Source organism: Pseudorasbora parva, chromosome 15 (genome assembly GCF_024679245.1).
Source record: "Pseudorasbora parva isolate DD20220531a chromosome 15, ASM2467924v1, whole genome shotgun sequence".
NCBI classification, from domain to species: Eukaryota; Metazoa; Chordata; class Actinopteri; order Cypriniformes; family Gobionidae; genus Pseudorasbora; species Pseudorasbora parva.
In genome coordinates this window covers 36,232,252-36,246,657 of record NC_090186.1, presented here as the reverse complement: position 1 = coordinate 36,246,657, position 14,406 = coordinate 36,232,252, and the positions used below count along the sequence as shown (strand labels likewise).

General features: G+C 35.5%; 1 protein-coding gene and 1 long non-coding RNA gene across 2 annotated transcripts; both read left to right on the top strand.

The window, feature by feature from the left end:
* Positions 1–202: 202 nt before the first annotated feature.
* Positions 203–3,644, top strand: slc35d3 (solute carrier family 35 member D3). The gene is made up of 2 exons (XM_067418674.1): positions 203–908; positions 1,690–3,644. The coding sequence occupies exons 1-2, from the start codon at positions 473–475 to the stop codon at positions 2,514–2,516; spliced, it is 1,263 nt and encodes a 420-aa protein (XP_067274775.1). The 5' UTR covers positions 203–472; the 3' UTR covers positions 2,517–3,644.
* A 1,578-nt stretch (positions 3,645–5,222) lies between these two features.
* On the top strand, positions 5,223–7,668 carry LOC137041990 (uncharacterized). The gene is made up of 4 exons (XR_010898196.1): positions 5,223–5,452; positions 5,943–6,035; positions 6,564–6,685; positions 7,394–7,668. It is a non-coding gene; the product is annotated as an uncharacterized lncRNA (long non-coding RNA).
* Positions 7,669–14,406: the final 6,738 nt, after the last annotated feature.

The following is a 14,406-nucleotide window of genomic DNA, read 5'->3' as shown; positions in this document are numbered from 1 at the left end:
GCAATTATTTAACCCTCCTAATTAAGCTTAGACATCCAACATTTTAAAGGCTCCAGCAGGGTCTTATATTGCAGATAAATCCTTTAGAATCCTGTTCCATGTTTAGCAACCATAGTAATTTCACTTAGGAAACATCTTAATACTTTGCAGTTCGGTCATTGGTTTACAGATCTAAATTGCGCACAGCTTGTTTTGTGTTTTCAGCTGTGAACTACCTCGAAGGAGAAATAAGAGTGCAAAGTACATCAAAGTAAATGGATTGGCTGCAGTTGACTTCAATTCAATCATTGTACAGAGTAGGATGCAGTCGGAGTTGCAGCGCGTGTCGCATTTATTCAGCAGCGCTCAGCGCGTGTGTGTTGTGTGAATTACGCGCGAGCGAGAGGAGAGTGCACGTGAATATTCAGCAGTCAAGTCGGAGCTCAGTGCGTAATACGGAGACGCCGGGAACCCCCAGTCTACGAACGAAGACATGGAAGTTTGCAAAGGACGTTTGTTGGGCATTTCGGTGGCCGTTGCTCATGGATTCTTTTCGGGATCGCTAAATATTTTGTTAAAAATCCTCATTACGACGTATAACTTCACGTATCTGACTTTAATCCAGTCTCTGACCAGCGGCACTGCGGCTCTCACACTAGAGGTTCTGAGGAGACTGGGCAAAATAGATATACCACCCTTCAGCCTCCAGTTAGTGAAAGTTTTTGCGAGTGTCTGTATTTTGTCAACTTTGCAGTCCACGTTAACCCTCTGGTCTCTCAGGGGACTGAGTTTACCCATGTATGTTGTGTTTAAGCGATGCTTGCCTTTGGTAACGTTAGGGATTGGCGTGTGTGTGCTGAAGAATGGGTTCCCGTCACCCGGGGTGATAGTAGCAGTTCTCGTCACCACTGGAGGAGCAGCACTGGCTGGTAGGAATATTTTGAACATTTATAGATAATATAGTAGTTTTTAATTTATAAACTTGTCATTTATTCCAGGTTATATGTATAATATATACATATTTTCACATACCTCATATAATTTTTGCACATAACTTAAAGAAAAGAGAAAAAAAACTTTGAACATCACTGCTATTGCCAGGGAAGAAAAGAAACCATAATAGGGGCACGTTGTCACACTAAGTTTTCACAATGAACCTTTCATTAAACAGCTCATTAGGTTTTCAGCTAAAATTAAACATAATTCATGAAACAGCAAAAAATGTTTAAAATAAATTGAAGTGTATATATTTGTATCATGTGAAACATATACAGTCAAATCCTTTTGCACAGTTAAAACTACATTAGTTTTTACTTCTTAACCAACAGCTACAAAAATATGATTTAAGGATAAAGATCATAAAGGATATTCTCATTTAATTTAATTTATTCTTATTTTATTTAGGTTTACATACATTTGTGAAATTGGTTCTTTGAATCAAAGCCTATAAAGCCAGTGTGACAACTTCCCCCGGTTTAAGCCCTCCATAAAGCCCTCCATAAAGTCTCAAAATATAGTATGCAGTATAGAATTAGAATTAAAAAATAACTACGCTAATATTTCCTAATTGCTATCTTGTCCATAATATGTGCTTCTGGGCTGTGAATGTGATGCTGGCATGAAATGTATATATCATACAGATTTTCATTTTAATGACCATAAATCATGTATGGCGCAGTAACTTTGCATTGCGTCGTTGTTTTTTTGCAGGTGCTGGAGATCTAACAGGTGACCCTTTTGGCTACGTGACTGGCGTTTTAGCTGTGATTGTCCACGCCTCCTATTTGGTACTCATCCAAAAAGTGAGTGCAGACAGTGATTACGGGCCACTCACAGCTCAGTACACCATTGCAGTGGTGGCTTCTCCTGTTCTCTTCATCTGTTCCATTGTAAGCATGGACGCCATTGAGATGTGGACATATGAAGGTTGGAAGAACCCGTATATCACAGGAATCTTCTGTACCTGCATCTTCATTGGCTGTGCGATGAACTTTACCACACTGCACTGTACCTATATCAACTCGGCCGTCACCACCAGTTTTGTGGGGGTGGTCAAGAGTATAGCTACTATCACTGTGGGCATGCTGGCCTTCAGTGATGTGATGCCAACCAGAATGTTTGTGGCAGGCGTGGTAGTCAACACCATCGGCTCCATCACCTACTGCGTCGTGAAGTATCACGAAACCAAAAAGAAGCTGGCATACCAGGATATGGAGTCCACTAAAAATGAAGAACTTCCAGGAGAACCTTATGTGAAACCGGCCAAACCTGATGGAGATATGGAAACCGTTCCAAGTGATCTGGAGAACGTCCCCAATGGCAGCCTGATGGCATCAGCTGATGGCAATGATCAGGGTCCCATTCGTGAGAATAAAGTAGCAGAGTCCATAGAATTAGAAAGACCGGGGGTCCCGTCAGAGGATCCTACGAGACAATCTCTGAGCGACAGTTACGTAGGGGTCTGGAGATCCGTTCGCACCTTAAAATTCTTTAAGAAAGACACTTTACTTGATAATATGGAGGTCCAAAGTCCTTGATGATTGGTTTTCCCGAAGTGCATGTTAATTGTGAAAGTATTGTTGAAAACTGTTGTTGTGAACAGTGTTTGCCTTTTTCTCTCCTGAACATGATTTTATGAAAAATATTTATTTTTTATAAAAAGGTTGTCTGTTTGTACATTAGAGGGAGTATAATCACGTGAGGAATCCCCTATAACAGATGAGCCTATTTATTGACTTAAAATAAAAGATCCTTTTATTTTAGGATCAATTTGAAATGACTTTTTGGGGGGGGTAAAATATCTTAATAGAGATAGTCCACCCAAAATGAAAGTTCTGTCATTATTTACTCACCCTAATATAGTTCCAAACCTGTGTGTCTCCCTGTGTTCTGTGGAACATAAATAACCAACCAATTTATGTTCCAATTGATTTCCATTATTTGGACAAAAAAATACAATGGAAGTCAATGGGAACCAAAACTCTTTGGTTACCAACATTCTTCAAAATATCTTCTATTGTCATCCACAGAAGAAAGAAATGCGTACAGGGTTGGAATGACATGAAGGTAATTTAAAGGGATAGTTCACTCAAAAATGAAAATGACCCCATGATTTACTCACCCTCAAGCCATCCTATGTGTATATGTCTTCTTTCAGAGTTATATTAAAAAATGGTAGTGAATGGCAGCCCAAAATTTCAAGCCCTAAAGAGTGCATCCATCCATTATAAAAGAAGGAGGGTTAATAAAAGCCATCTGAAAGGAGAATGTCATGGCTTGAGGGTGAGAAAATTATGGGATCATTTTCAATTTTGGGTGAACTATCCCTTTAAATACAGAATTGTAATCTTTTTTTTTGGGTGGAGTATCCATTCCTTTAATTTAATTGGATTGTTTTTATTTTGAATGATAATTTATGTTTCTAAGCAAGCAGTGTCTGTGCCTGTATACTGTGCTTTGTCTACGAATGCAATTCTTGAATAGGAGGCATTGAATTTTCCCATTTGCATGTAGTATGCGAAATTAATTTAAACTGATTTTACATCGAAATTACGATCTTTGTGTTTCATCTTTAAAAACAAGTATAATATAAAACTGTGCAATCATTTAAATTCCTCTTTAACTTCCAACCATCAATCAATATAGAGAGACGGAGGTGCTTTAAATCAATGAGCGGGTCTGCTGGGTCACAATTCACAAGTTGATTCCAAATCTATTTTGACAACTGGGACAAAAAAAAAATGTTATCCAATAATATTCAGCTAAGCTTTCACTTTAAAATGAACATTAGCCCATAATTTACTCACCCTCAAGCCATCCTATAGGATTATATGACTTTCATATTTCTGATGAACACAATCAGAGTTATAATGATAAATAGCTTCCAAGCTTTATAATGGGGAGGGGGATGTCAATATTAAAAAGTATCCATATTTAAAACTATATAAAGTAAAATATCTAGCTTCCACCAGATCGCCTTCTGTATTCAATTTACGAAACAAGCAGCCGTAGGCCAAGCGTTTTGAACTGTGAGTGGCGATAGACTTTCTGTGTAAATTTAATACTGAAGGTGGTCTGGACTGGCCCCATCAATTCACTTCAGAAGGCCTTTATTAACCCCCCGGAGTCATGTGGGTTATGTTTATTATGGATGGATGCACTTTTTTGAGCTTCAAACGCAAAGAACACCGTCACTGCCATTATAATCGTCAGGATATTTATTAACATAACTCTGATTGTGTTCATCAGAAAAAAGAGAATGCCATATACACCTGATGGCTTGAGGGTGAATAAATCATGGGGTCATTTCATTTTCCTAACTTCTCTTTTAAGACAGAACAATTATAAAATGTTTGTTTTATTTTACCAAATTAAGCAGAAGAAAACATTGACAGGTTGTGTGACGTGCCTTCAATCTCATTAACACATTTAAGCAAGGGCAAAAAAATATGACCAGACTAAATATGGATTCTCTTGCAGCATGGATAAGAATAGTTTGAGCTGTCATCATGTGCTTTGTGCTGTGGATTATTGTCATGGCGAGAATTTGAAATTAAGAGACGAGAAAGACGAAGCCTTTTGGGGATCTGATCACATCAGAACAAATCATCAAAATATTTCAGTGTTTGCAACTTTTTGGTTTATTTTTTAGGGAAAAAAATCAGTACTGTGTTGGTTTGCCACTTTTTGCTGAATCTTAAAATCTACTGACACAGCTGAGAACCACTAATATACTGAAGTCAGTATCTATCAAGCTTGTGTTAGCTAACTTCTCCAAATGTAATGCTCTATCAACACAGTCTCACCCCTACTCGTCAAATGTTGCCGAACGGTCAAGGGACCCTGACGTCAGCTGTTGACGCACAGGGTACCCCTAAATCGCCATTTTTCGACGTACTGGGTAATCCACTGATTTCAATGAGAAACCTAGGACGTCATAAACAGACGTGTTGGGCATGTGAATGTTATCGTTATGATGGAATATATTGGGTTATAATTTTTACATTATGACATGTTGGAGTGTGATTCTCAATTTAATCAGCCAGCACAATTGTATTTACATTTATTTACGCTATGATACACGTTTGAAACAGCAGTCAAACCCCACCCCGCCCTAAACCTACCCATTTGCGTATTATATGATATAAAACACAGACTGTAACAGACAACAGGCACACTTTATTGAAAAAGTCCAACTATTCCGAGGCCAAACGATTGAATTGTGTGAAGAAAAGACCCAAAAGCAATCTCTATCCGCGCCGCGCGCCGCGCGCGCCCCGGCGTCACACTGAAGACGCCACAGGTAGACCCCTCGGCGTCACGCGATGGACGAACTGGGAACCCAATTGCTTTCAGTGGGAAACCTTTGGCGTCAACATTAGACGGCAATTCTATCGGTATGAAATCGCGCTGAAGAAGTCTCATTCAGAACACATCGCGATGTTTGGCATCAGATCACGTGTGCCACATGTTGGTGAGTAGTCATACATATTATGTCCTAATATTTGATATAAAGTATTTTCTGCTTGTCGTTATCGATCATGTTCAGTCACTGCATTGTATCTGTCATCATCTCCACTGAGGCTTTGCATTTCTTTGCTTTCTAAATAAACACACCTTGCTAATAGGGTGATTAAACACTGTCACGTGACGTGCTATAGACCTTTAAACATTTGTTAATATTTAATAATAATTACTAGTGTAGTTCCAACGTGGCATTTGTAGTAGAAGCACAATAAAAAATAAAATAAATAAAAAAACACTTGTCATGCGTTTACCACAGTATTGGTAGTTTTAATGTGATATTTGTTGTAAATAAACAGTAGCCACAACAATTACCATGCTTTAAATGCATTTTAATGTAAAATCCAAATATTGTTATTTAAATAGTATACTTTATAATGCTATACATTATATATTATGACTTTTTTCTCTCTTTCTTTTTTTTTTTTTTACCTGAAAAGACCAAAAGGGCCTCTCGGACTCAGTCAACCCATTCTTGTTTGTGGAGAAGTAACGGAGAAAACCAAAAGCTGCAACAGCAAATATTTGTAATGGTATGTATGAGTTGGTTTGAACCCTTTATCAAACATTTTATTTAGCATTTGTTGTTACTTATTCTTACAAATCCCATATCTCAATCAGTAAGAACATATTCCCAAAGTCTTAATAATTCACAAGATTTAACAAGTTGTCAAATTCGTATGATTCTCGTACATATAGCTCTGAAAAAAATGAAGAGACCACTTAACATGGATTTCTAAATGTTAAGTGGTCTCTTAATTTTTTTTTCCAGAGCTGTATTTGTATATGAAGAGTTCAGATGCAAAAGCCTCAAAAAGCCACTTCGGTCACATGACATCAGATATTCAATTATTTTTTCTTAATCAGATCACTTGCACTGTTTATAACGTCCCGTTTGCATGTAAATAATTTATGTGATCACAAAATCAAGTGAGTTATCTACATTTTCAAACAAATTCTTATGATATAGCTTCCTATTACATACTTTTAACTGTCTTAATTTATATGTTTTAAAAACAATAGTATTTGCACAGAGTAAATGATACTTTCTTGTTTTACAGAAGAGAAGAAAGACCAGACCTTATATCGAAGCAAGCTAAGAAAATAAGTCCTTTGTTTAGGGTGAGGAAGGAAGATGGACATCTTGTGCCCGAAGAAGACAGAAAAGTGCGCAAGTCCATTGGTATGTCTTGTATTGAAGCAATGCTGTAATATGTAGTACAAAATTTGATGTTGATCTCTCAAAGGACTATTCATTTCAACAGTGATCATTATTTCTACTCTGATAAAATACGTACCATTATTCATGTCTAAATATTTTAATAACTCCTAAAATAAGCAAATGAGGTTCTGTATCTTGGATTTATTTAAAATGGTAAATATTTGTTTTCCCTTTTTGATACGATTATTATTACACTTTTGGCCTTCAGTTCTTAAAAACTGCACCGTCTGTTTGTCTTAGATAAAAGCAGACAAGTGTGGGAAAAAGCATTTAGTTGTTATAACTCCATGTATTTCTCCATTGTTTTGTAGACCATGGATGGTTCTGGGTAGCTTTAGAAGATAATGAGTTGGGACATATTAGGAATCAAATAGTAAATGTTCTTTGAAATATCTGGTTAGTTCTTTCTAAAAGATCTACTGTTTAAAAGGTTGCTGTTGATATGGGTAAATTAGTTTTTGTTCAGTACTTGGCTAATATTATGGGCTGAAATATTATACATAATGCTTCAATGTGTATATTATTTTATGTACTGACTGCTGCTTTGTAAATTTAAATCAGGAATTGGCATTTCTGCCCATTTTGAGGTGGAGAGTTTACTGAAGAACATAGGTTAACCTGACTGTACATTAAACTTAATATGAATTGTGTTTGTTGTTTTACTTTTAGACCAGGACTGGAGAACGCCGGATTATACGACTTCTTCCTCTGGTTGAAATAAGGCTACACAACATCAGTGATCACATCATCTGTACATTGATTATACTGTAGGGTACAAGTGGGCGAACTGTTTAGAAGAAGAAGAACATGAACATGATAGAGGGAAGAGACAGAAACCAGTCTAGTTGTAATAATGAATCATTATTTTCCAACACTATATCAAATCTGTTTTCTGTATCATAGTTGACTGGATGGGATTATGTGGCACTCATTTGTGTGGCTTCAGCCGCTGTGAATGCATTAATATGATGTTAATGTGTTTTTTAAAACCCATTTTTATTTATCTTGAATCTAATTTGACTTTATTCTACTTTATCAACTGTATGCTGTATCCTCCAATAAAGTGTTGAGTGATAAAGTATGGTGAGTATTCTGTATGGTGTTTGGTACAGTAAATACACATTCAACAAGTTTATTTAGGTTATCTAATTAATTACCAAGAATATTTTTACTTGAGAAGTAAACATTTTTTATCTGGTTATATTATATTTGGTACAATGCTCCAAAAAGTTGTATATACTTGCATGCTGTGACAAGTATGTCAGTTTTCAGTGAAATAAAGGGAAGGATTACAAACACTTCAAGCTTAACTGAAGATGATCCATGTTGATCATTCTGGTACATCTACTACTGCAATACAAATTAAAGCATGCACATTTTCGATGCCAGGTACGTGAAGAGGGTGTAGATGAAATTGTGACAATGTCTCTTGTTATTTTACTTAATGGTGCATGGTCCTATATTTAATAGTAATAATGAAGTGTAAATAATATAAATAGTTTTTGTTTACTCTGGAAAGTGGATAATGGCAAGTTGTTGCAGGTTCATCCATTATATTTATTAGTGTTTATCCATAAAATAAAAGAACGTAATAATTATTATTTTACAACATTTCTTTCAAATATTTCTGTATTTCATCAGATGGTCTTACAATATCAAAACCTATACACAAGCATGACGTTAGAATAGAAAAGACAAAATACTCTGATATTTAAATGTGACTCAAAGTTTGTTGTCCGTGATGAGGAGAATAGATCTGTGTATGTTGTACTGCCCTTACACCTCCAGGGACCCAGAAGTGGCCCCTGGAAGAGCAAAAAAAAGCGTATTTCAAATGGCTTTAACTCAAAGTCTGGTTAGCATATCACAGAGAAAATTGGCAGGACAACTGCATATGCAATGTTTACTAAATAATGTTGGCCACAGTTTTCAGACATATATGGAAAGCTGCCATAAAGGTTTTTTTTAAAAGTGCTCACAGTAAAATATACAATTTCAGCTTGGCCCTCATATATGTCATATAGGTTTACACAATGAACATATTTTAATATCCAGTTGTCCATTAAATATGTTATTTACTTAACATTTATTGTTTCATTATGAAACCTTTTAAACTACATTACCCATATATCTGTCATTGTATCAATGCAATGGGAAACATGGCGCTGTAGTTCATAGAAGTGTGCAGAAATGCTTAGGGTTAGGGTTGGGTTCTCAGTAAAGGAGTCATTTCTCACAACATAGCGACACTTTATAGTTAGCTTAACGTATTACTGACGTAATAACACCAAAACATACTTTGTAACATGAAACGCCGTTTTATATGAGTTAAAACAGATAGTCCAATCACAGCGCGTTCTGCGATAAAGTCACAGCCAATGACAACCCAGCTGAACAGAGGCATCACACTTACTTGTCCATTTATGGTAAATTATATCACATCTCATCCGGTTCAACTGAAGGGGTAGATTCCTTAAAGAATTAATATTTAGGCTAAATATTATATTTATTATAATAAATATTAAATATTATTTATTCTAAATATAGGCTAAATATTTATTTATTCTAATTAAATAATAAAACTCACATTTTAAAACGAAAGTCTTCTTTGTGTGGTTGCTGATGCATAATAAATATATTTGAAAGAGAATCCTTTTTCTATGCAATGGTCTACAAGCATAAACTTCTTTAAGCCATCCTTTACAATCTGAACTCTTGGAATTAAAACAAATATAACAAAAGCACAATGAATGCACACAATTTTGTAAGCATATTCCAATATTTAATGTCAAACAGTTTAAATACAAATGTAGTGCCCATATATATATATATATATATGCAAAAAAATAACATTTTACATTCTAAACTTTAATACTATATATTTGCGATTATTGTTCACTTTTATTGTAACTAAATTAAATGCCAATTAAAATAGTTGATGATTATTGTAAATGTTAACCATTTTCAGTAAGAAAATACTTCTATAAAGTAAATTCATGTTACGGTTACATTAATAAGGTAGTGATATAATGATAGGTAGTGAAATAATGATAGAGGTAGTTATGGTGGACATGTACTATAGTGACCATTGTAATAAAAGTTTTAATGAATAATTATTGATTTCAAAAGGTATTAACTCTCACTATCTTCATTTGTTCAAACAAACAACAAATGCAGAAATATACATTGGACTATAGCATCATGAAGTCAATGCATGACTAGAACTAGTGGATGACAATAGATATGTCCTTCACTAAATCTCCTGATGATAAAGGCATAGGCAGACATCAAGAACAGTTTATGAATATTGGTTCTGCATATATCAAAGAGATCATAAGACTCCACAGACTCCACGTGAAGACTTTGAGACACTGTGACAGAGCAAAGGGTGCACTTCACTGGACATGTCCTATGCATGCCCAAACAACAACACCCAAAAACACTTATGAAGTGGACACCACCAGGAGGACGCACGAGACAGGGAAAACCAAGGAAGATATGAGACAGATGTTTCACGAAGACCTCAATGCCGGTGTTCCATGAGAAGATGTGAAAACGTGGCCACAGATCGAATATGTTGGAGGACACATGTTGCCCAATGTGCACAGGACAGGACATGATGATGATGTTGTCAGTTTATACATAACTGTAGGATTTATTTCTGTAAAAAACGATGCATAATTAAATGTTAAATACATTTATGTAATAAGTTCACAGATATGTGTGCATTCCCATTATTAAAAGTATATAATAGCAAGCTATATCATATGAATTTGTTTGAAAATGTAGATAACGCACTTGATTTTGTGATCACATACATTATTTACATGCAAACGGGACGTTAATAATAATAAAAAATAATTGAATATCTGATGTCATGTGACCGAAGTGGCTTTTTGAGGCTTTTGCATCTGAACTCTTCATATACAAATACAGCTCTGGATATACTATAAATAACAATATTTGGTTTTTACATTAAAATGCATTTAAAGCATGGTAATTGTTGTGGTTACTGTGTATTTACAACAAATATCACATTAAAACTACCAATACTGTGGTAAACGCATGGCAAGTGTTTTTTTATTTTATTTTTTTAATTGTGCTTCTACTACAAATGCCACGTTGGAACTACACTAGTAATTATTATTAAATATTAACAAATGTTTAAAGGTCTATAGCACTTCACGTGACAGTGTTTAATCACCCTATTAGCAAGGTGTGTTTATTTAGAAAGCAAAGAAATGCAAAGCCTCAGTGGAGATGATGACAGATACAATGCAGTGACTGAACATGGTCGATAACGACAAGCAGAAAATACTTTATATCAAATATTAGGAGATAATAATATGTATGACTACTCACCAACATGTGGCACACGTGATCTGATGCCAAACATCGCGATGTGTTCTGAATGAGACTTCTTCAGCGCGATTTCATACCGATAGAATTGCCGTCTAATGTTGACGCCAAAGGTTTCCCACTGAAAGCAATTGGGTTCCCAGTTCGTCCATCGCGTGACGCCGAGGGGTCTACCTGTGGCGTCTTCAGTGTGACGCCGGGGCGCGCGCGGCGCGCGGCGCGGATAGAGATTGCTTTTGGGTCTTTTCTTCACACAATTCAATCGTTTGGCCTCGGAATAGTTGGACTTTTTCAATAAAGTGTGCCTGTTGTCTGTTACAGTCTGTGTTTTATATCATATAATACGCAAATGGGTAGGTTTAGGGCGGGGTGGGGTTTGACTGCTGTTTCAAACGTGTATCATAGCGTAAATAAATGTAAATACAATTGTGCTGGCTGATTAAATTGAGAATCACACTCCAACATGTCATAATGTAAAAATTATAACCCAATATATTCCATCATAACGATAACATTCACATGCCCAACACGTCTGTTTATGACGTCCTAGGTTTCTCATTGAAATCAGTGGATTACCCAGTACGTCGAAAAATGGCGATTTAGGGGTACCCTGTGCGTCAACAGCTGACGTCAGGGTCCCTTGACCGTTCGGCAACATTTGACGAGTAGGGGTGAGACTGTGTTGGCTCTATGCAGTTGAGTGGGTTACTATCAGCAAAAGCAGACCACCGTCACCACCGTTTCTTTAGGGATTGCAAAACAAATATACATTTCTTGATGTAATACACAGTGAACATGCCTCTTTAGTGTACCTGCTAAAACGAGAGGACATCGGTTGCTTTCAGTCAGCACTTTACGGTGGGATAATACATCCAAAGGTGCCTTTCAATACCTCATTTTTTTGGTTTGTTAACATTTATTTTCAGTCAGAAAAGCATCTTTCCCAACGTTCTGGCAAGGTTTTCTTGAAGTTGTGAACAAACTTTTGTCACATTAATATTCAAATTTATCTGGTCTTTCATAATGTTTTTCTTTTTTGCAAAACAAATATAAAATGGAATGTTCCCTTAACGTTCACATAACCAAGATACTTTTTTTTTTAAACATTTAAAAACTGTTTGTTTGACTTCACTGAATTTCAGGCCTCCCATTACCTGTTAAACCGCAGAGTGTACTGGAGAACATTCATGTTAAACTCCCCATGGCTTTCCTTCCATTTAAAATCATCTTTGCCTGACAACGAACAAGTAAAAACAAATAAACTTCTCATGAGTACCAGGTGCTTTTGTTATAATTTTTCAGTTATAATAGATAGCACAGCATGGAGTATTATCTTCTTTATTTTGCTCAAGGCACAGTACAAAAGACAATTTGCCAGACAATAGCACAAGCCCTCAGAGCAAACATATTAAAAGTTAATGTCATGCTTGAAGCCATGTGCCGAAAAGATGTGCTTTGTGATTTTATCCTGATCATGTTTCATACTTTTCATGAAGCATTTGTTTGGTTTTATGTTCCCATCTTTAAAATGATTTATGGTCAGTGGAAATTTAATTTAAAATGCAATGGTCAAATATGTCCAGGACAGATTGCAATATCACTGCAATATACAGGACATGTATTTTTCATTTAGGTATGCTATACATTTGGTTTTGAACAGGAATTTGGGTCATTGCTGTTTTATGGAGCATTTAACCAGCACATTCAAATCATAAATGTGATTGAATATTTTTACTAATCAGGCTGGAGTTCATTTCTTCGCCTTCGAGTGGATCTTATTCACTCTCTACTCTGCCCAGCTGAGTAGATTGAATACAAAAGCTTGAAAAATTGTGATTAAACTACAGAGAGCGATCAAAGAACACCCTCTTTAATGTTCGAAGCTGTCAGTCACACATGGCGAGTACACTTGCCCAAACTCCCGTTATAATCAATGACACTGTGATGCTGCACAACGAAAGTATTTTGTGAGGGAAATAGACTGTCTGTCTAAAACTCGTCTCTCACTTTTCATGTCATGGGAAAAGATCTCGACAGCTGTAATAGTAAAAAACGTAGTAAAAAATGTAATATGCGTTTAAAATGTAAAGATATGTCAGCCAATCACAACTGTGGGCATCTCACAGCAGACACACCCCGACCATTCAATGATAAAAATGCTTTTTATTTCTAAATTGACATTTTGTGACGTAAAAACCATACTAAAAATATGCATAGGCCTCAGTAAACATAATAAAAATCCACATCATGGAGTCTGTAATCAAACAGGTCTGGTTACAGAAATTCTTCAAAATATGTTCTTTTGTGTTCAGCAGAAGAAATAAATTCATACAGGTTTCAGGGTGAATAAATGATGACAACATTTTTATTTTAAGGTAAACTAACCCTCTAAGCAATTCCCATGCATACTTGATGCCATCTAGTGGACACAGGTGAGTCCGCTGCATTTGATTGCATAATAACGGTTTTGCAGTTTTATGATGGCCTGTTGTATAGCACTTCATTGTGTGTAATAGGTTAGTTTATGTACTTTTACAATTGTATGTGTAAACGTCATATTATATTTCTAACTATATCAGTTAGTCTACATTAAATGTGCGCAATTTTTGAATAGTAGCCTAAATAAAGACACAACTCTTCTGAAATAAAAGTCATCTCATAGACTATAGATACTATTGAAAAAACACTGACATTTTTAAATAGCTTTAATCTTTATTTTTCCTTTTAATTTTAGTTTATTAAACCTTTTTTTGTGTGCCATTTTTATGTTACCGGTATTTCATATTTCGTTCAAGTCAAGTCAAATTTTATAAACTTTTTGGCCATTTGTATATGTTATTTCATATTTCGGTCAAGTCAAACTTTAGTCTAGCTACTTTTAGCACATTTAACAAAAGAAAGAGGTCCAGAGTCCTACTTTACAGATCAAACTAAATAAAAAAAAGTATGAACAATTAGCCTAAATATAAAACATAATCAAAGTACAACATCATATATTTTATCAGCTCCGAAACCTTAATCTATGCGAAAGCCACAGAGAAAATATGTTGACCCAAAAATGAAAGTTATTTTGTTTTAGTGCTTCAACTTCAACTTATTTCATTTTAGTTTTTCATCTAATATTTATATTTTATTTCAAATGTATTTTTATTAGCAATTACATTTTTTTTGTTTTTTTACATGAAAAATGCTAATTATATCTCCCACAGTATGAAGCTGCAGACTCGGAGCCTGCATCCACAGTCCCGCATTCTCAGAGTCAGACCCCTCGTTTTCAGAACAGCCCCTCCTGCTGTTCTGAAGATCGTATAACACCCTTATCC

Excerpts from the sequence above, each read along its gene's own strand:
- slc35d3 (XM_067418674.1), top strand. The coding sequence starts at position 473 with ATGGAAGTTTGCAAAGGACGTTTGTTGGGCATTTCGGTGGCCGTTGCT. Across the intron at positions 909-1,689 it reads TGGAGGAGCAGCACTGGCTG|GTGCTGGAGATCTAACAGGT; the intron begins GTAGGAATATTT and ends GTTTTTTTGCAG.